Source organism: Callorhinus ursinus, unplaced genomic scaffold (genome assembly GCF_003265705.2).
Source record: "Callorhinus ursinus isolate GAN/ISIS: 27379988/994484 unplaced genomic scaffold, GSC_fseal_2.0 scaffold87, whole genome shotgun sequence".
Taxonomy (NCBI): Eukaryota; Metazoa; Chordata; class Mammalia; order Carnivora; family Otariidae; genus Callorhinus; species Callorhinus ursinus.
Window position 1 is genome coordinate 967,155 of NW_027397149.1, and position 22,221 is coordinate 989,375.

General features: G+C 51.4%; 2 protein-coding genes across 2 annotated transcripts in view; both read left to right on the forward strand.

Moving 5' to 3' along the window:
- Positions 1-3,277, forward strand: part of SPN (sialophorin) — a 4,290-nt gene extending 1,013 nt beyond the window's left edge. The window contains exon 2 of the mRNA XM_025853837.2: positions 1-3,277. This exon is cut by the window's left edge and continues 532 nt beyond it. Within this exon, the coding sequence (XP_025709622.1) occupies positions 1-606 (606 nt within the window). The 3' untranslated portion in view covers positions 607-3,277.
- A 3,753-nt stretch (positions 3,278-7,030) lies between these two features.
- Positions 7,031-21,430, forward strand: QPRT (quinolinate phosphoribosyltransferase). Its single transcript, XM_025853926.2, has 4 exons — positions 7,031-7,183; positions 19,127-19,662; positions 20,783-20,914; positions 21,007-21,430. Exons 1-4 carry the CDS (start codon positions 7,171-7,173, stop codon positions 21,208-21,210), a joined length of 885 nt encoding a protein of 294 aa, XP_025709711.1. The 5' UTR covers positions 7,031-7,170; the 3' UTR covers positions 21,211-21,430.
- Positions 21,431-22,221: the final 791 nt, after the last annotated feature.

Sequence of the window (22,221 nt, forward strand, 5' to 3'; positions counted from 1 at the left end):
ACCTCTGATGTAGCCGGTGGACCCCCCGTCACCATGGCAACTGGCTCTCTGCCGATCCCCAAGGGGACCAGTGGCTCCCCCATCTCCATGGTAAAAATACCCACCGTGACTACCTCAGCGTCCTCCAAAAACAGAAGCAGTACCCAACTTTCAGATCAGGGGACAAAGAGCACCCTGCTGGTGGCTGTGCTTATAGCCCTGCTGGTGGTCATTGTCCTCGTGGTCCTGCTCTTGCTGTGGCGGCAGAGGCAAAAAAGGAGGACAGGGGCCCTGACACTAAGCAGGGGGGGCAAGCGCAATGGGGTGGTCGATGCCTGGGCTGGGCCGGCCCGGGTGCCTGACGAGGAGGCCCTGACAGCAACCGCAGGGGGCTCTGGGGCCGAGAAGGGCTCTGGGGGGCTTGAGAGGGAAGGGGCTGGCCAGCAGCCCACACTCACCACCTTCTTGGATAAAGGCAAGTCCCAACAGTGCTCCTTGGAGCTGGAGGAGCTGAAGGCCGGGTCAGCCCCCCTCCTAAAGGGGGAGGAGGAGCCGCTGGTGGGCAGTAAGGATGAGGCTTTGGAGGGGCCAGAAGCTGGGGAGGTGGAGGCCCCTCAGTGCTTGTGAAGAACGAGAGTGGAGGTTGGAATCATTCCCAGCTTCCATCACCTTCCGTCTGGTCATCAGCTCCAGGCTCCTTGTCTCCCAGCATGTTCATCCTGAACCCTCATCCAGCTTCTCAAACCCAGGATCTTCCCGCCGGCGCCCACCCCCGGTGCCCAGAGGGCCTACCCCCACGGGACGCTTTCAGACTGAATCAATAACCCTTCCTCATGAATTCTGACTTCTCCCCACCGCCTTCCCCACGTGTTTGTCCTCCAGACCAGCTGCTGAGTCTCCACAATGCCTACGATTTCTCAGAGGACTCCCCAGGGACACCAGAGTCTAGGAAGCAGGATGGAAGCAAACTCCCACCTTGGATCACTCTGGAAAGTGCTTTTGGCCCCATAGATTAGGACAGTCCTACTGGGTCAGCCCAGGACCCTCCTTTAACTCCGTGCGGTGCCCTGCAGGGGGCCACCTGGAGTCACCCAACTGTGCTCCCGGGTGTGCTGCTGACAGCGCCTGGACTCTAGGCCGGCCCATGGCCCGCACCCCCACCCTCCCCCCACCTGTGGACCGAGGCGGCCAGAGGCAGCATCTACTTCTCCCAAAGGCAGAGGTGAGAAGGGTTTCCGGGCAGGTGTGGTTCTCAGAAACCCCAGCACCTGTGCGGGTCTGGGCATGGGCACCGTTGGCGTGCACGAGGCAAGGCCTTGGCTCTGAGTGTGAAATTGTGGTGGTGTGTACAGCTGGTGTGAGGAGGGGGCAGGAGGGGCGGCAGCGGAGTGGCCACCCTGAGGGACCGCTGAGAACATTCGGGCCCTCGTCTTTGCTCAGGTGAGGTGGAGGTAGCAGATTTACCTCTGTCTGTAGCCCAGTAAAGAATGTGGGGCCTGATAGAAAGACTGCATGTGTGACCTGTGGTTCTTCGGCTCAGACGCTGTCAGCCCTGCTCGGAGCCTCCCCCGCCCCTTCATGCTCACCCTCCAGGAAGGGGGAGAGGAGAGCTGAAAGTGGGGAGCTTGCTGTCACCCATGTAAGGTGTTTGTATCTCGTCTTCCCCAGGGAGGGGGTGAGCTCCTTCCCTTCTCCAAGGGGAATCAGTGAGACTGACAGGCCCCCCAGAACCAGGAGCTTCCCCTGTGGCTTCGGGATGGGATGTGATGGGGGGTAAGGGGTACAAGACCCCACCCCAGGCCAGAGCCCAGGGGCCCACGTGCCCCAGAGGCAGTTGGTACTTCCCCAGGACAAAGAGGAAATTTGCAAAGAGGAAGTTTTTCAGTCAGAGGGCTCAGTGCCTGAGAGACAGGTTGACCTACAGTAAGACAGGTCCTTGGAAAGGGCGGGAGTATGGCTGCCCCGTGGCCCGACCTGGAGGGAAAGATCTGGAAACCGCCTGGGTGCATCTGTTCCCGCGTAGGGCAGGCGGGGGTGCGGGGGGGGAGTCTGGAGGGGAGAGAAGGAACAGAATGTGACCACGGGTCCACACAGCCACCAGGGTTTGTGCCACCTGTGCTTGGTCTGGGGACAGGCTGAGCTGGGACGGAAATGCAGCCCTCACCAGCTAAGCCAGGCACGACCTGGGTTCTTACAGGGCGATGTTTGGACAAGCCTTAGCCCCAGCAGCAGGAGCGAGTCCCCAAAGTCCCCCAGACACACCACAACTGTTGTTTCAGATTTGCTAAACAAAGCGCTCCAATTTCAGGTTTAGAAAATACTGTCACAAACTCAGAGGCCATCGGCTCTACCCCCTTTCGATGGACACATGCAGTCACTCTTCTGAACTATTACTGGTTTCTGGGTCCTGGGCGGATCCTGAAGGAAGTGGGGCAGGATAGGTATGGCACCCAATAGGGCTCTCACATCCCAGAAAATAACACAATATGTGAAAAGTGTTCAAATAGAGGTACAGACAAAATTTTATGAGTGTACTGAAAGAAGGGAGCGACGCACTGCTCCTGGGGGAAGGATAGGAGGCTCCACCCAAGGGCTGACTTAGCTCAGAGTCTGATTTCCCGCTGTGCTCTGGGTGGCTATCGTGCCAACAAATGGTGGGTCCTCAGTAAATATTCATTTGAGTGAATGAATGATGCTAAAACTGTGTTCTCAAAACCTAGGCAATGACTTTGAAAAATGTCTATAATATAATGTTAACCTGGGAACAAAAGTTACTTACTAATCTGTAAATATGTATGAATCTAATTTTGTAATGAAAATGCAAAAACATAGGGGTGCCTGGGTGGCTCAGTCGGTTGGACCGACTCTTGATTTCAGCTCAGGTCCTGATTTCAGGGTCATGGGATCAAACCCCATGTCGGACGCCACAGTCAGCGAGGAATCTGCTTGAGGTTCTCTCGTTCTGCCTCTCCCCACCCTCGTATGTTCGAGCTCTCTCTCTCTCAAATAAACAAATAAAAAAAAAAAAAAGGAAAGGGTGCCTGGGTGGCTCGGTCGTTAAGCGTCTGCCTTCAGCTCAGGTCATTATCCCGGGGTCCTGGGATCGAGCCCCACATCAGGCTTCTTGCTCAGCGGGAAGCCTGCTTCTCCCTCTCCCGCTCCCCCTGCTTGTGTTCCTTCTCTCGTTGTATCTCCCTCTGTCAAATAAATAAATAAAATCTTAAAAAAAAATTTTAAATAAAAAAAGGAAAGAAAATGCAAAAACATAGACATTAATAAAAGAAAGATTTGAAGGAAATATCCCAAATGTTTACTGTGGTTATCTATCAGGTGATAGGTTTATGAACGATTTTTATTTTGTTTATACTTTTCTGTATTTCCAAGTTTTATATAATAAATGCCTATCACTTTTACAACTAGAGAACACATTAACAAGAAGGTGTTTGCTGAGGGGATGGGGTGTCTGGTTCAAGGAGAGGGGGCTGGAAGAGCAGGTTGGAGCCCCACTGTGAAGGGCAAGGGAGTTTGAATTCAGTTCTGAAAGAAGTGGGGAGTTTACCAAACCTAAGTCTGTTCTAGGCTTTTCCAAGTCTTCTCAGAACCATCAGGAACCCCCACTCCTTCCTGTCCTTTCTTCTTGGGTGCCAAGTTCCTCTGACCCTTCTTCCATAGTCCCTTGAAGCCATTCCTTCTCCCAGGTCCTAACACACCTTGCCTGGGTCCTGCCCGGTCTTCTCTTTGGGCTTCTTGACCCCAATCACTTCCATCTTCTGCCCAGTGACCCTTCTAAAAGGCCAATTTGTCCAGATTAGCCTTGCACCTCTTGCGGCAGTCGAGATAGAGCCCTAGCCTGCATGATGAGACCCGTTTAGGATCTGGACTCTTCCTGGTCAGTCCTTGGTGCAAACACTATGCCCTCCAGTCTCATCAAATTCCTGGTAACTCCCTGAATATGACATATGATTTTCTTGATGTGTGTGTGTGTTGGGGGGGGAGTATAGTTTAAAATGCTAAAAATATTTATTCTGTCCAGACAGTAAAAAGTACACATTAAGATTATGCTTACAAATAAAGCTTTGCCATACAAAATGAAAATTCCAGATGGTAAAAGGATTTAGATAGAGAAGGTCTTGAGAAATCTATTAATGCAATTCATTTTGCAGACAGAAAAAGAGCCTCCAAGCATGACCCTAAGGACATTTCATTTCTGAAAATGGATATTTACACGTAGTCGTCCTCTGCATCCCTATTTCTGACCCCGGACCATGTTCAGTTTGGCAGGCAGAACCTGTGAAGGGTGGGCTGCAAGCGGAGGGGAACACCTGTCGGTTCTGAGTCCTCCAAGCCCTTGGGCTGAGGGAATGGGAAACAGACCCCCATCTCTGAGCCCCGAAGCTCAGCAACCATGCCTGGAGGCAGATGAAGCTGGAACTGTCAACAAAATAAGAGAGGAATATAATCAGAAGGTTCTAAGATTCCCAAAGTAGTGGCAAGAGCTGACCCAGCCAAAAGTAGAGAGAAAACTTTCAAACTCTAAGAAGGTATTGCTTGAGTATCCTACATGGTGGGTGGCTGTCCTGTTTTGGGGGAGGTTCGGGGTAGAACCGTTGGACAGAAGAAGCCCAGGGTACTGTGAAGACAATCTATTTGCTCCAGACAATGAGCTGCAAATGGACGCCTGTGTGCCTCGGTTTCCTCGGGTGCTCAGTACCTGCTTGCCGAGTCTGTGGCGTCTGGACGGCCCAGCTAGACTATGGGCCAGATCCATCCCAGGAAGTTGGCCACTAAGAGAGCCACTTACTCAGTCTTACATTTGTAGGTGCTCTGCCTGAAGCCAGCCCACGCCCAGCTTGCCCCAGACACACATATCTTGATTTCCCGCCAGACTCCTCAACCGTCAAGATTCAGCTCAAATGTCACGGCCTTTGTGAAGCTGCCCTTGCAGGTTCCAGCCCAATAGACACAGCATTTCTTCCACAGGGTGTCGTGTGGGCTGTAACACAATTACAGCACAACTGGGCTGTAATTACGTGAAGGTGTCCCTCACTCATTAGAGTGGAGCCCCTCCAAATCCATGGGTCATCTTTGCGGTTTCAGAGTCCAGGGCCTGGCACTCAGTAGCCACCCAATATGTGTTTACTGAATGGAGGGATAAAGGAATTAATGAATGAACAAATGATGGCTTTAATTAAACTTGTGGCAAGCTTAGATCTGTGGGGTTTTTTTTAAAGATTTTATTCATTTATTTATTTAGAGAGAGAGAATGCACACACACTCAAGTGGGGAGGGGCAGAGGGAGAGGGAGAGAGAATCCCAAGCAAGTTCCACACCCAGCATGGAGCCTGATGTAGGGCCCAGTCCCACAACACCGAGATCACGACCTGAGCCGAAACCAAGTGTCTGATGCTCAACTGACTGAGCCACCCAGGTGCCCCTTGGATCTCTTTTGAGTGAACTTAGCATCCAGGAGGATGGCCTGAAGGTAATATAGCCCAAGGTGAGAGCATTATTCTAGTACAATTTGGATATAGTGGGGGCCTGACTTAAGGGGAAAAAGAAGGTCAAGTTTGAAATACACTTTTTCAGAAAATCAGATTTTAGACCTAATTGGCTATTGGCTGATGGAGGGAAGAATGAGGTTAGGCTTCAAGATTTCTATCTTGGGAGGTGGAGGAGATACAGATGGCATTATGTAGAAATGCAGAGAGATGAGCAGTTTAAGGGGAGAACATAATGAGTTCATTTTTAGAACTTGGGAGGGAAGTCAGAGCTAGAGAGAGATTTGAGGGTCATCTGATTTTAGATAGCAATTTAAATAATGGCATCAAACTGGGCACCTGGGTGGCTCAGTCGGTTAAGCATCTGCCTTCAGCTCAGGTCATGATCCCAGGGTCCTGGAATCGAGCCCCGCATCGGGCTCCCTGCCTAGCTGGAAGCCTGCTTCTCCCTCTCCCACTCCCCCTGCTTGTGTTCCCTCTCTCACTATAATTCTCTCTGTCAAATAGATAAATAAAATCTTTAAAATAAATAAATAAATACATAAATACACAAATAAATACATAAATGAATAATGGCATCGTTGGATAAACTATGTCATTCACTGTGCAGCATGAGAAGGCAGCTGTGAGAGAATCTCAGGAGTTAACCAGAGCAGGCTAGCTGCTGTAACAAATAACCCCCAAATCTCAGGGGTATAACTCAGGAGAAGTGTAACAGTCCAATGCTGGTATTGGAATGTGGCCTTCCATAAGGTCATTCAGGGACTCAGGCTCCCTCCATTTTGTGGCTCTGCCATTCCCAGGGGGGAGAGAGGGCCACATCACAAGGAACGCTTTCAAGGTCTGGAAGTGGCGGTATCACTTTTGCTCACATTCCATTGGACAGAATTCAGTCACGTGGTGGCCTCAGTGCAAAGGAGGCTGGGAAATGTAGTTTAGCTGTGTGCCGAGGAGGAAAAAGAGAAACAGTCCCACCGCACAGAGGGAACACCGAAATGTGAGGTTGGATGTAGGAAGAAAGACTTGGAAGAGACAGAAAAGAGCCTTTAAGAGAGAAACCGGGATAAAAATGGCATCTAGGAGAAAATAGTTTGGGGGCCTGGACGAGATTGAAGCAAGCAAGGTTCCAGGTGCAAGGTGGACCTTGGGAAGAGGAGTTAAAGGAAAGGAAGTGTTGATTTTCTACCCTGTCACTCACAGAGTTTTCTCACTTGATTATCAGTTGAACCCATGAGGGAGGAATTATCCCATTTTACAGCTAAGGAAACTGAGGTGCAGAAAAAGGTAAAAAGGTATTCAAGATCAGAAAGGATGGAATTGGGGTCTGAACCCAGGACTAAGGCCCATGATCCTCCCAGTGCACCCATCAAAGGAGCCTTCCAGCTGACACCAGCAGCCTCACAGACTGCAAAAGCCTGGGTGTGTGGAGGGAACTGGGTCTTTGGTTCAGGGAAGAGAGGACTTGGAGTTAGACAAGCCAGAGTTCCTCCTGTGCTGTGTAGAAAGCGAAAGGAGAAGGTACATCCAGCCCCCAGGGGTCCTGGGAGAGGGCAGGAAGGAGCTCCAGAGAACCAGAGAAGGGCTGGCTAGACCGGCCCCTTCCTCCTTCCTCTGGCAGCCCCACCCCCACTCTGGCCCCTGCGAACACAGGATCTGAGCAGCGGACACACCAGCACTGCACCTCCGAGCCGGCATGGACCCTGAAGGTAAGGGAGCCGCCCAGGCCTCTCCTCTCTGTCCCTGCATCACCATCTCCCCTATCCTGACTCCCTCCCAGTCCCAAGTAATCTCAGTACCTTACCCCCCACCCCGTCCCCCACTACCGAAGACCCATGCTCATCCCTCCCATCTACTATTGCCCTCCAACCTCTCTGAACCCCAAGCACCACTTCTGTCTCCGGAAAGCCTCTTCTTTCTCTTTCTATAGTCCCCAGCGAGTTCTGGGGAGAAAGGGGCTTGAGCCCCAGGAAAAGTAAGGTCCGGGTGGTCCGGAGGAGGCCATGGCTGGGGAGCAGCTCTGGACTTCGCCCCTTGCTAGCAGGCGGGGAGGAGGGGAGGCAAAGTCCTGTCCCTTCTGCAGCCCGGTGGGGGAGGGGGCTCGAGCCCAGTGACTCTGCCTGGGGTGGGGGTGATGTCGCTAAGGAGGTCCTGTGCGTGATGATAGGGGTCAGGCTCTGGAGTCAAAGGCTCCTGTTTGAATCTGGGCTCCACCAGGAATAGGCTGTGTGACCTCAGGCAAGTCACCTGACTTCTCAGAGCCTCATCTCTGTGCACGTGTAAAATGACAGTTCTAGTTCCCAGCTCACAGGGCTGTAGGGAGGGCAAATGACAGACTCATGGAAGCTCTCTGGCCAGTGCCTGGAGGACAGGCAGCTCCTTCCTGAGCTCTCTGCATTTTCCCTTTCCCCTCCCTGGGCTGCTTCTTCCCCAGCTCTGACCTGCCTCTCCTGCTTTGGGGCTTCTATGGGCCCCACACACCTAGCACTTCTGGCTGGGCTGTGGAACCAGCTTTTGAGGGCGGGGAGGGGCCTAACCAGCTTTTGGCTTAGAAATGACCTCAGAGTCAGAGGCTGGGCTCAAGTCCCATCCCTGCCACCTGCTTGCTGTGTGACCTTGGACAAGACGCTTGTCCTCACTGTGCTTCGGTTTCCTCAGGGATGAAGTGAAAACGTTGCCTCCCCCTTGGGTCGGGGGGAGGGCTGAGTGACACAGTAGGAATAAAGTGCCTGCTACGCAGAAAGCCCTCGGTGTGGTTATGCTGGTGCTGGTGCGGACTCCCCACACCTGGCTCTCCAGCTCTGAGCGCTCCCCAGGCCCCCCTTCCATGTCTGGAAGCCTTGCATGTTCATCTCCACCCGGACATCTCCCTGGCACGTCAGACTCAAAGACCTCCCCCCGGATCCGCTCCATTTCTGTTCCTGCCTCACCATCCTCCCACTCGGCCTGGAAACCTCAGGGTCATCTTTGATGACTCATTCTTTTAAAAAATATATGTACTGGGCGCCTGGGTGGCTCAGTTGGTTAAGCGACTGCCTTTGGCTCAGGTCATGATCCTGGAGTCCCGGGATCGAGTCCCGCATCGGGCTCCCTGCTCAGCGGGGAGTCTGCTTCTCCCTCTGACCCTCTTCCCTCTTGTGCTCTCTATCTCTCTTCTCTCTCTATCAAATAAATAAATAAAATCTTTAAAAAAAAATAAATAAAATTCTGTAGATCGTTTTACCACCTGTGTGACGGGTAATCCTGTTGGGCCCTCTTTGGAGGTCATTTCTCTTCTCTAGGGAGAGAAGGGGATAAGAAAAGAACTTTAGCTGGAAGCTTCTGTGCTCACCAGCCTCTGTCTCCATCTGGTGTTAGCCAAATGGATCAACAAATAAATAAATAGCTGGAAGAACAAGATAGCAGGGTCGCGCCCCGGGGTTCAGAGACATCTGGGCAGGCACTGCTAGTCACCTCTTTCCCTCCTCGTTGCGGCCCTGTGATCTCTTTCCTTTCCTTTTTAAAAAAATTGTATCTATTTATTTGACAGTGAGAGAGACCGAGCGTGTGAGTTGCAAGCAGAGGGAGAGGGAGAAGCGGACTCCCTGCCAAGCAGGGAGCCTGATGCGGGGCTGGGTCCCAGGGTCCTGGGATCATGACCTGAACTGAAGGCAGACGCTTTTTTTTTTTTTAAGATTTTATTTATTTATTCATAAGAGACACAGACAGAGAGAAGCAGACTCCCCACTGAGCAGGGAGCCCGATGCGGGACTCAATCCCAGGAGCCTGGGATCATGACCTGAGCCGAAGGCAGATGCTTAACCGACTGAGCCACCCAGGCGCCCCCGAAGGCAGACCCTTAACCCAGCCACCCAGCGTCCCAATCTTTTTCCTTCCCTTCCCTTCCCTTCCTTTCCCTTCCCTTCCCTTCCTTTTCTCTTTTGTCTCCTCTCCTCTCCTCTCCCCTCCTTTTCTCATCCCTTCTCATCCAAAATCTGTTTATTGGATAGTTTCCCATTCATCTTGATTCGGGATGCTTTTAGTGCTGCTTGGGTCTGAAGGAACATCCCTCCGAAAGCCTTGCTTTTCCTCCTGTGGATTGGCAGAGGACAGTGGAGCAGCGAGCTCACAAAAGTATGGTTCGTGGCTAAAGACGGCGGTGATTGGAGCATCCGGGCACTTCACGTCCATGAAGGACCAGTTAGCGCTAGGCCAGGCGCTGCTTCTTTTCCCCTCTTCTCCTCTTCCCGGGCCCCGGAGGGGTGCAGGAGGTCCATCGCGAGGGGCATGTTCTCGTGGGGAGGCCGTCACTGCAGGAAATCCCTGGATTGCTGCATGAAACTGGCCCTTAGAGAGGTTAGTTAGCAAGGCGCCTGGGTTCACTCAGCGGGCAGGTGGTGGAGTCCGATTCCAACCCAGGTGTTTCTGACTCCCAGATGTTCCTACTACCCCAGGGGCCAGAGCCCTGGAACCGTGGGTGTGGTTTGCAGAACTCTGCCAATGTTGACCTGATAAGCACATAGCAATTTAAAAATATCACTTAGGGCTAGATGATGGTGGCGGGCTGGGGTGGGGTCAATGAGGGGACTCTGGGGCCATCCTGCCTGAGTTCGTGACCCTCACTCCACACTTCCCAGCTGTGTGAACTGCAGGTGTGTTGTGTGGCCTGTCTGTGCCTCAGCTTCCTCATCTGTAAAATGGGGAAAATAATGGGCCCTACCTCATAGGGTTGTTGTGAGGATCAAGTGTGTCAATACATATAAAATGCTTGGCACGGCTCATCAGAAGGACCACAAAAGTGTCAGCTGCTGTTTGTTTGTTTGTTTGTTTGGCTAACCTCTACCCCCAGTGTGGGGCTCAAACTCAAGACCCGGATCGAGAGTCGCACACCCCAACTGAGCCAGCCAGGCGCCCCCGTGTCAGCCATTATTATGATTAGACAATATGTCATTCCAGAGTCTATCCTAGATGAATGGTAGTGGGCACCAGTTTTAAGAAAAATTTACGAAGGCGAAATCTTTAAAATGGACAACTTCTTTTTTTTTTAAGACCTTATTTATTTATTTGAGAGAAAGAATGAGAGAGAGAGAGCACATGAGAGGGGGGAGGGTCAGAGGGAGAAGCAGACTCCCCGCCGAGCAGGGAGCCTGACGCGGGACTCGATCCCGGGACTCCAGGATCATGACCTGAGCCGAAGGCAGTCGCTTAACCAACTGAGCCACCCAGGCGCCCTAAAATGGACAACTTCTAAGTTATTTTTTTTCATGTAAATTGGGGAGAACCATCTTTTTTTTTTAAATAAAGTTTATTTAATTTTAGTAATCTCTACACCCACCATGGGGCTCAAACTCAGGACCCCAAGATCAAGAGTTGCACACTGCACCGACTGAGCCTCCCAGGCACCCCCTGCCTGACTTGGTTTTAGCTGGGACACATACCAGCCGCGTAGTTGCAAGCACAGGCCATATCATTACACACAAAAGGAAGAGCAAACACTTGTTACTCATCTTCAGTGCACTCACAGAGCCTTCATTTGTGCCCATGCATCCCAGACAGCAACAAGGTAAGTGAGGGATGTAAAGAGGAAGGCGTGGGGGCTCTGATTCTGGCCCAGTCCCTCACGGCCCTGAGCCACCATCCAGTGAAGGCCACATAGAAACACAGTAAACATCAGCCAACCATCCAGACGAGAACAGCAGAAGTGCCCATGGGGGAAATCTTCCTATATTCTGCCAGGGTCATCACTTTATCTGTTTTTTACATAACTTGTAAAGAAAGAAGTGCAGGGCCTAGCTGGCTCAGTCAGAAGAGCATGCCCTTCTTCATCTCGGGGTCATGAGTTTGAGCCCCACGTTAGGGGTAGAGATTACTTAGATAGAGATTTTATTTATTTATTTGACAGAGAGAGAGAGAGGGAGAGAGGGAACACAAGCAGGGGGAGCGGCAGAGGGAGAAGCAGGCTCCCCACTGAGCAGGGAGCCCGATGTGGGGCTCGATCCCAGGACCCTGGGATCATGACCTGAGCTGAAGGCAGACACTTAACCGACTGAGCCACCCAGGTGCCCCAAGATTACTTAGGTAAATAAAACTTTAAAAGAAAGAAAAAAAGTGCAAGAAATATCCCAAGATGCTTTGTTTCCTCTCAGAAACAGGGATGCCAATTTCTTAAATTTTATTTAAATCCGGGTAGCTCAGATGGTTAGGCGTCTGCCTTCGGCTCAGGTCATGATCCTAGGGTCCTGGGATCCAGCCCCGCATCAGGCTCCTGGCTCAGCGGGGAGCCTGCTTCTCCCTCTCCCTCTGCCTCTCCCCCTGCTCATGCTCTCTCTCTCCCTCTGTATCCCTGTGTCTCGAATAAATAAAATCTTTAAAAAAAATTGTTTTATTTAAATTCAATTTAGTTAACATATAGTGTATTATGAGTTTCAGGGGTAGAATTTAGTGATTCATCAGTTGCATATAACACCCAGTGCTCATTATATCACGTGTCCTTCTTAATGCCCATCACCCAGTTACCCCATCCTCCCATGCACCTCCCCTCCAGTAACCTCAGTTTGTTCTCTGTAGTTAAGAGTCTCTTCTGGGGGCGCCTGGGTGGCTCAGTCAATTAAGTGTCTGCCTTCAGCTCAGGTCATGATTCCAGGGTCCTGGGATCGAGCCCCATGTCAGGCTCTCTGCTCAGTGGGGAGCCTGCTTCTCCCTCTCTCTCTGTCTGCCACTCTGCCTACTTGTGCTCTCTCTCTCTCTCTGTCAAATAAAATAAAATCTTTAAAAAAAAGTCTCCTATGGTTTGCCTCCCTTTCTGTTGTTATTTTATTTTTTCTTCCCTTCCCCTATGTTCATCTGTTTTGCTTCTTAAATTCCACATATGAGTGAGCTCATATGGTATTTGTCTTTCTCTGACTGACTTATTTCACTTAGCATAATGCGCTCTAGTTTCATCCGTGTTGTTACAAATGGCAAGCTCTCACTCTTTTTGATGGCTGAGTAATATTCCTATATATACCACATCATCTTTATCCAGTCATCTGTCGATGGACATCTGGGCTCTTTCCACAGTTTGGCTATTGTGGACATTGCTGCTATAAACATTGGGGTGCAGGTGCCCCTTCGAATCACTATGTTTGTATCCTTTGAATAAATACCTAGTAGTGCAATTGCTGGGTCGTAGGGTAGCTCTGTTTTTTAACTTTCCGAGGAACCTCCGTACTGTTCTCCAGAGTAGCTGCACCAGTTTGCATTTCCCCCAACCGTGTAAGAGAATTCCCCCAGAGAGGCCAATTTCAATAAAACTCTGGACAACCAATTAAGAGATCAAAGTTATATCCCACAGGGTAAAACTATAATCTGTGAAGTCTAGGCATCTTGAGAAAACTTTTACATATAACAACTGCAAGGGTAGAAGGCAGGACAGGGCGTGACAGCTGTCCCCTCTGGGTGGCAGTTTCTGGGCAAGGTCTCCTCAGGCACCTGCAAAAACAGTGCTCCCTTCTCCAAAGTTCCTTTCAATAACAACTGCTAAGTAGAAGAGCCGTATTTTCAAAGCTTCCCTTTTGTTGGAAATGCCGGAGAGAGTGGGGGCCTGGAGCAAACCAGACGAATTTTTTTCCACAGACGGAACAGGGAGCAGGTAACATTCTGCCTCCACAACAGAGAAGCCAAACAATGGGTCTCGAGGCTCCAAGAGAGTAACCCCAACTGGTGGAGGCCACATGGGGGCCTGACGACCCAGGTCGTCACCTGGGTCCACACGGGTCATTTCCTAGCTTTGTCCTTTCCTAGCTCTGGTCCGTAAGTAGTTTCCTTTACATTTCTGAGCCTCCGATCCCCATCTGTAAATGCAAATGAGCTCTCGCTTGAGGAACTGGGCGTAGGATTTGTGACAAAGTGCCAGGCCTGAGGCGATGTGGCAAGTGCCTGGCATATGGTAGGCACCAGTGGATGTTACTGATGATTCCCTTCCTGCAGTTCCGAAGCTCTCAGCTCTGCTACAAATTAGAATTAGGTTACCATGTTGCAGACCAGTTATGTTAGAATCTCTGGGGGTGGGGTCCCCGCATCAGCATTTTGCTGAGCTCTCCAGTGAATTCCATTGTGCGGCCAAGGTTGAGAACCACTGCGGTTACCCATCCTAAGGAAAACTTCCCTTGGCCCTTTGTCAAATGAGGGTCTTCGCTCTCCTTCCCTTCCTTTCTCTCTTTCTTACTTTCGTTATGATAGAGAATTTCAAACATGCACAAAAGTAAGCAGAAAAGTATGATGAACCCTCATGTACCCATCACCCAGCCTCAACAACCACCGACTTTTGGCCACTGGGCTCCATCCATGCCATGTCTACTTTCTACCTTTCAGGATCACCTTAAAGCAAAACTAGCTCTCAAGTCTTTTCATACATGAACATCTTGGCGTGTATTTTCTAAAAAAGATAAGGACTCTTCTTTTTGTTACAACCACAATACAATGATCACAACTACATTTTTTTTACATCTAAATTTTGTTTTTGAAATCTCTTTAGTGTTTTTAAACATCCAGTCAGTGTCCAGATTTCCAGTTGTCTCAGAAATGCTCTAATTTGGTTTCAATTTGTTTGAATTAGGATCCAAATAAGATCCATATGTTGTGATTGGTTAACATGTGTCTTAAGGTTCTTTTTGTGCAGGAGGGGGTGGCACCTGGGCGGCTCAGTCAGTTAAGCGTCTGACTCTTGGTTTTGGCTCAGGTCACGATTTCAGGGTTGTGTGATCTCTGGGTTGTGAGATCGAGCCCGTGTCTGCTTGAGACTCTCTTTCCCTCTCCCTCGGCCCCTACCCACCTGCGCTCTTGAGCATGCTCTCTCGAATAAATAAGTCTTAAAAAAAATTCCTTTTATTTTTTATTTATTTTTTTAAAAGATTGTACTTATTTGAGAGAGAGAGAGAGAGAGAGAGAGAGAGAATATGCACGAGTAGGGGGGAGGGGCAGAGGGAGAAGGAGACTCCCCGCTGAGCAGGGAACCCAATGCAGGGCTCCATCCCAGGACCCCAAGATCGTGACCTGAGTCAAAGGAAGTCAGACATTTAACTGACTGAGCTACCCAGGCTCCCCTAAAGATTTTATTTTTCGGTTATCTCTACACCCGACATGGGGCTCAAACTCACCACTCCAAGATCCAGAGTTGCATGCTCTACCGACCGAGCCAGCCAGGTGCCCCTGTTTTAAGATTCTTTTAATCTTTTGTTTTCCTTGCAATGTATTTGTTGGAAAAATTAGGTTGTCCTCTGATAGTTTCCTGTGGTGTGAATTTTGTTGGCTGAACGCCCGTAGGGTTTAACATGTTCCTCCGTCCTCTGATTTTCTTAGAAAACCTCCTCAGGTGGGTCCCTGCTTTCTCGGTCCTGCTGAGAAGAGTGGTCACACCCACCACCTCCACTTCCTCACCTCCCATGTACTCCTTGACCGTGATGCTGTGGCTTCTGCCCCCACCACACAGCACTAAGAATGCTCTGGCAACACTATGTCCATTTGCAGCCTTCCTGCTTGTATCTGCTCAATTCTACTTCTTGAAACCCTCGGCTCCAGACACCCACTCCCTCCTGGTGCTGCTTCTCTTTTTAAATGCTGGTGCTTCCCAGAGCCCTCCTCTTCCTACCTGACCTGGTAACCTTACCCGCGCTGTGCTTAGTCATCACCCATGTCTGCTGGGGGCTCCAAAATCCCCGTTTCTTGCCCACTGTCTCTCCGAACGTCAGGATCCACGCACAATTTTCCTGTTGACATCTCAACCTTAACATCTGCAAAGCTGAAGTCTCTCCCCCCGCCCCCCAACTCTGCTGCTTATCAGCTTCATCACGGTGCACGAAACTCCTTGACATTCGGTTTCTGTGCTTGTGAGATGGGAGTAATCTGTGGTGAGTTTCAGATGAGAGAGCCCAAGAGAAGTGTGGAGCCCACAGCCAGCACCCCAGATGCATGCAGGTTGCTGCCTTCTGCTGCCCCCACCCTCCACTCTGAATGGTGCCTTGTGGCATGTTGCAGCTACCCATTAGCAGAAACCCAAGGCTTCTACATCTCATGAGCTGCTCATTCTGGCGGATCCTGCCTTAGAAGCAGCTCTCGCTTTTGTCCCTGCTTGCTATTCCTACGGTTCCTGCCCAAGTTCAGGGCTTCCTCTCTTTCTGTCTGGCCGATTGCATCAGTCTCCTTTTGCCTCCCAACCTGTCTCCAGTCGGTGGCTGAAGTGACCCGTCTAGAACAAAATCATAATTGTATAATTTCCTTGCTTGGGGCACCTGGCTGGCTCAGTCAGTCAGTCAGTAGAGTGTGTGACTCTTGATCTCGGGGTTGTAAGTTCAAGCCCCACACTGGATGTAGAGATTACTTAAAAATAAATCTTAAAAAAAAATTGCCTTGTGCTTAAAATTCTATGATGGCCCCTAGGATCTGACCAAATTGCTCAGCTAAATAATTCAGGCTTTTGCCCCCTGGCCATCCCATTGCTCCTCTGAAGCCCGCCCTTACAGCATTTCTCTATTTTCTTGCTTTCGAGTGTCGGACACCTGCTTTTTCAGCCTGAAATATCTCCCCCACATCACCTCATAACTCTGCCTGGCAAACACTACTCATCCTTCAAGGCCACAAAAATTACCTCCCCCGTCCTCACAGACACTTAGTCATTTCTTCCTCTGTGCTCCCACGACCTCTGGTAAAGGCTCGGTCGTCCTTCAGCAAACACATCTACCATGTGCCAAAGTTCCCGGGAGCTTTGCAAATAGTCACTCAATTTTCATACAACCCTGCGAGGTGATTATTTTCGTTTTCCCTGTCACAAAGGAGGCACATTTGAGGCCCCGGAGATGTTCAGTCACTTGGCCTTGGCCGAGATCACTTAGCTGCAGGTGGCCAAGACAGTACTGAAGACCAGGCCGTATGGCCCCAGAGTCTGGGTGCTGATTCATTCCACTGTGCAGTCTCTCTGCCTGGATGAGTATCACTGAACACGCAATATTAAGCAAAACCATATGAAATTGCCAATACTTGGCCATTTTTGACCTATAAAAGTAGCACATTTGTATGATTCCGTGCGTGAGGCACTTGGAATGGAGCAGAAAACTCTCTGGATGACCCATTTTTGGCCTCCAGAGTAGGGCATGAGTGAAGAGCAAGGAACCGACTGGGCATGTGACCCAATAGGGGGTCTGCCAGAGCCCCCTGCCAAGGAAGTGATATCTAAGAGAAGACCTGAAAGAGGAGTGGAGGTGAAGGAGGAGTCTGAGGTGAGGGGAAGGGAAGGGCCTTCCAGGCAGAGGCACAACCTTGGAACAGCATAGGCTAAGGCCTGAAAGCTAAGAGGGAGTGCTGTCCACTCTGTCATCCAGCAATTAGTGCCTGGCACGGAGCTGGCGTTCGAGAAGGATCTGTCAAAAGAATAAATGAAAAATAGAAGTATCAGCTGGAGCTAATAGAATGAAAGTAAGGTTTTAAACAGGAGAATGATATACTTTTTTATTGCCTTCTTTTAATAGGTTTAATGAGAGTAAAATTCACCCTTTTCTGTGTAGAGTTCTGCGTCTTGACAAATGCATCAGTGGTGTAACCACCATCAGAAACAAAATGTAGACTAGTTCGGTCCCATCCCCAAACTCCCTGGTGCCGGTCCTTTGAGGCCAGCCCCTCCTCCACACTCAGGAAACCACCAGTCTGTTCTCTCGCTGTGGTTTTGCTTTTTCCAAAATGTCATATGGATGATGAACTCAAATAGCACAGGGCCTTTAGAATCGGGCTTCTTTACTTAGAACAATACATTTGAAACGCTTCCCTATTGTGTCTGTCAGTAGTTAGTTCCTTTATAGGCTTAATGACTGAGTCACCCAGGTGCCCCAGGATTCACATTCACTTTAAAAAGCAAACATCAGGGGACACCTGGGTGGCTCAGTCAGGTTAAGCATCTGCCTTCACCTCAGGTCATGATCTCAGGGTCCTGGGATGGAGCCCACATTGGGCTCCCTGCTCAGCGGGGAGCCTGCTTCTCCCTCTCCTGCTCCCCCTACTTGTGCTCTCTCTCTCTTTCTCTGTGTGTCAGAGAAATAAATAAAATCTTGAAAAAGGGCACCTGGGTGGCTCAGTTGGTTAAGCGACTACCTTCGGCTCAGGTCATGATCCTGGAGTCCCTGGATGGAGTCCCACATCGGGCTCCCTACTCGGCAGGGGGTCTGCTTCTCCCTCAGACCCTAACCCCTCTCATGTGCTCTCTCTCATTCTCTCTCTCTCAAATAAATAAAATCTTTTTTAAAAAATCTTAAAAAAAAAAAAAAGGCAAACATCCCTGCACCTGGTGTGGATGGAGTGTGAGCTTCTGCATCTCTGCTGTATGTCCACGGGCCTTTTGCCTGCCTGGCTGGTGAACAGTGGAGATGGGAACTGTGTCTTTGTCACCTTTACTGACTATTCCCAGCATCCAGCCAGGGCACAGCTGGCTCTGAGTGAGGAATGGAAGCCACTTGGAGCAGAATGTGGAAAAGGAGGGCCAGGTACCGTCAGTGAGGGTGGGGGATGGGGAGATGAATACTGGGTGCTTGGCTTTGGGGAAGAAAGGGTGGGCAAGAAGGGCCTTGTTCTGAGAGTACAGCAAGCCAGAACGCCTGGTCTTAACTTCAACTTGGAGCAAAAGTGAGGAAGCAAAATAAACCCCCTAACATGCCATCCAATGTCCGTCCAGGGCTCGAGCACATGAGGCTGCAGGCCTTCTCCTGGCCGACAGATGGCGATGTTGCACCGTGCCTGAGCTCACCGGTTCGCTCCACGGACCTCAGGGGCGGGTTAGCAGCCAGACGCGGGCAGGAAGGACCACCATGTGCACAACTTTTTTTTTTTTTTTTTTTTTTTTTACGGGGAAAGGACTCGCTTACACTCCTGAAGCTGTGCCTCACAGAGCAAGGGCTCAAGCCCAACTTACTCCTGCACCTTCCTTGTACAGCCCGCATCTCTAGAGAGAGGACAGTTCGTTGAGACATCAGGCGCGTGCGCGCGCGTGCGCGCGTGCGTGTGTGTGTGTGTGTGTGTGTGTGTGTGTGTGTGGCGGGGGGGGGGGTTGCTCCAAGCAAGAGGTGCAAAGGCAGAAGAACAGGCGGCCGTGACCACGAGGCCTGGCCGGTCGGACTCTGCTGCCAGTTTGCTGTATGACCTCGGCCGACTTGCCTTTACTCAGTCTCCACATCTGTAAAGAGCTGGCCTTCCCGCGGTGAAATACGGCAGCCGTGGGGCAGACACACATCCCGCCCGGGGCGGCTGCAAAGGCAGCAGACGGCTTTCCAGGGCCTTCTCTGGTTGGTCAGGAGCTGTTGATCGGGCACTAGGTTTGCCACAGAATGGAGGCCACTCAGTTAAATCTGAATTTCGGATAATCAACAGATGATTTTTAAGTGTCAGTATGTTCTAACTATCACCCGGGATATATTTATACTTAAAACAAACCTTTGATGTTTGTCAGAAATTTAGATCTAACGAGGGGTCCTGTGTTTTTATTTGCTTAACCTGACAGCCTTGTCCAGCCCACAGGGCCCTCTCCCAGGATCCCCAGATCTTCGCCCTGATTGGCTAGCCTCCAGTATCGCTGGTGCTTAAATGTTTTGACAAGCACCCGTGACTCCCAGGGAGGCAGCCAAGAGGTAACCCCCTTGTCCGTCTTTCCCTCCCAGGTCTGGCGCTGCTGCTGCCCCCCGCCACTCTGGCCGCCCTGGCAGAGAGCTGGCTCCGAGAGGACTGCCCCGGTCCCAACCACGCAGCCTTGGTCACGGGCGCAGCCCCCTCGCAGGCGGTGCTGTGGGCCAAGTCCCCCGGGGTACTGGCTGGGAGGCCCTTCTTCGATGCCATCTTTGCCAAAGTCAACTGCCAGGTCTCCTGGTTCCTCCCCGAGGGCGCAAAGCTGGTGCCCGTGGCCAGGGTGGCCGAGGTCCGGGGCCCCGCGCACTGCCTGCTGCTGGGGGAGCGGGTGGCCCTGAACACACTGGCCCGCTGCAGTGGGGTGGCCAGCGCCGCCGCCGCCGCCGTGGAGGCCGCCCGGGAGGCGGGCTGGGCCGGGCACGTGGCGGGCACGAGGAAGACCACGCCCGGCTTCCGGCTGGCTGAGAAGTACGGGCTCCTGGTGGGCGGGGCCGCCGCTCACCGCTACGACCTGGGAGGACTGGTGATGGTGAAGGACAACCACGTGGTGGCGGCGGGCGGCGTGGAAAAGGTGCGTGCCCCGCCGCCCCCCCTGCCCTGCCCCCCCCCGACCTCCCCGCTGCAGCCCTTCCCCTCCACCGGGGACCCCCCCACCCCAAACCACGCCCTGGTGAACAGTGATGGCCCGGGAGTCGGGGCTGCTAGACCCCCTGGCCCCCTGGGCGCTCTACCCGTCAGATGGGCGCGTGGCCGACTTTTCTCTCCCGATGCTCTGGGACTTGCTGTGATGTTCAAAAGCAAAGGGCAAGCTCCCCGGAACCTGGTGTTGGTGGCGCTGTCACCTTGGCCCGGTCACTCTAGCTCCCTGGACCGGTTTCCTTTTTGGGAAAATGTTCTTGAAGACCCCTTCCAGTTTTATTTATTTATTTATTTATTTATTTTTTCGGTGCAAGATATGTTTTTATTATAGCAGGAGGACAGGACCCGCGGGCAGGAAGAGCTGCCTTCCAGTGGTTTTGTTTGTTTGTTTGTTTGTTTGTTTATTTATTTAGACAGAGAGAGACACAGCGAGAGAGGGAACATGAGCAGGGGGAGTGGGAGAGGGAGAAGCAGGCTTCCCCCGGATCAGGGAGCTGGATGCAGGGATCGATCCCAGGACCCTGGGATCATGATCTGAGCTGAAGGCAGACGCTTAACGACTGAGCCACCCAGCCTCCCCTGCCTTCCAGTTTTAATATTCTTTTTTTTTTTAAAGATTTTATTTATTTATTTGAGAGAGAGAAAGAGAGAGAGTACATGAGGGGGGGAAGGTCAGAGGGAGAAGCAGACTCCCCGCTGAGCAGGGAGCCCGATGCGGGACTCGATCCCGGGACTCCAGGATCATGACCTGAGCCGAAGGCAGTCGCTTAACCAACTGAACCACCCAGGCGCCCGCAGTTTTAATATTCTTGAGTCAAATTGAACTCCCGTCCAACTGCCAAATATTGCTGATATTTGGCCACCTTTCTGATCCACACAAGCAGTCATTTCATGTGGTTTCACCTAGTGTGGGAGCAATCATCTGGCTGCCTGGTCTTCTCCCTAACCCCTAGCTCCTTACCCACCCTGGGCCTCTCGAAGGCCAGGCCCCGCTCTGTGCCCCGTGCCAGGCGCCACTGAGCTCACTCTCCCCCTCCGGGCCTGCCCCACAGGCGGTGCGAGGGGCGCGGCAGGTGGCCGACTTTGCCCTGAAGGTGGAGGTGGAGTGCGGCAGTCTGCAGGAGGCTGTGGAGGCCGCTGAGGCGGGAGCGGACCTCGTCCTGCTGGACAACTTCAAGCCTGAGGTGAGGCGGGGTCTGCTTCCCGGGAAGGGGCCGTGGTGGTGGTGGCGGGGGTGGGGGGGAACCCTCATCTCCCCTTGGCTTGTGTCTCACAGGAGCTGCACCCCACGGCTGCAGCGCTGAAGGCCCGCTTCCCGGGTGTGGGCGTGGAGGCCAGCGGGGGCATCACGTTGGCCAGCCTCCCTCAGTTCTGTGGGCCCCACATCGACGTCGTCTCTCTGGGGATGCTGACCCAGGCCGCCCCCGCCCTTGATTTCTCCCTCAAGCTGTTTGCTGAAGGGACCGTGCCAGTGTACTGAGCCTACAGGTCCTAAACTCAAAGAGGATGCCACCGCCCATGGAATAACACGGTTTCTTGGGACCCTCAAGGTTGCCCCTGTTTAAATATAGTACATGACTCTCTCCGGGTTAGCCTGGGCGGGAGTCTGGCTCGGCCACCTACTGCTCGTGTGAGCTGGGGGGGCTGACTTCACCCTTGCTCATCTGTACAATGGGTCTAATAAATGATCACCTTACAGATTTCTTTGGATGATAATGAATAAGTGCTCAGTAACTCTTAGAAATTACCATAGCTCATCGACTCTAAGATGCACCTTTTTCCACACACAACCTTCTCTGAGTCAAAGTGTGTCTTTCACCATGGAGTCTAGTGGTCACTGTCACTGGGGCGTCGGTCATAGCCGTCATGGCCCGTGCATGCAGCTTGTAGACAGAACATAACAATCGATGTGGAAATAAGTCCGAGAGACTTATTTTAACAGATGCCAGAAATAAATTGAAAGTGATAAAAAAAAAAGCTGCTCTCCCTCTAACCCTCCCCCTGCCATGTGCACGCACTCTCTCAAATAAATAAAATCCTAAAAAAGGAAAGAAAGAAAGAAAGATTGGTCATAGTTTAATTGACAAGTTTCTTTTCCAGTAATAGTATATATATATATATATATTATAGTCAATGGCATCTTATATTTGAGGATATATGGCATCAGGTCTGAGATTCAGCTGGAACATTCTATGTGGTTGATGCCCATGTTGTACTGGTCATTAAGTGCTTTGCCTGTCACCTCTGGCTACTGTGACCACCTCTTTGGAGGAGGTGAGAACCTGCCCATTCACTTCTGGGGTCCCCAACAGACTCCACCAAGCATCCTCCATTTGTTGCTTGAAGGCCTTTTAGGTTCTGGTTCCATAGCGCTATCATTAGTTGGGAGACGAAGGTGAACACAGGGCAGCTGGGGCCAGAACAAAGGTCAGTTGAGGGAGTAAGGAATGGTGCAGGTAGAGGTCCCTGTTCAGACATCAGACTTCCTTTC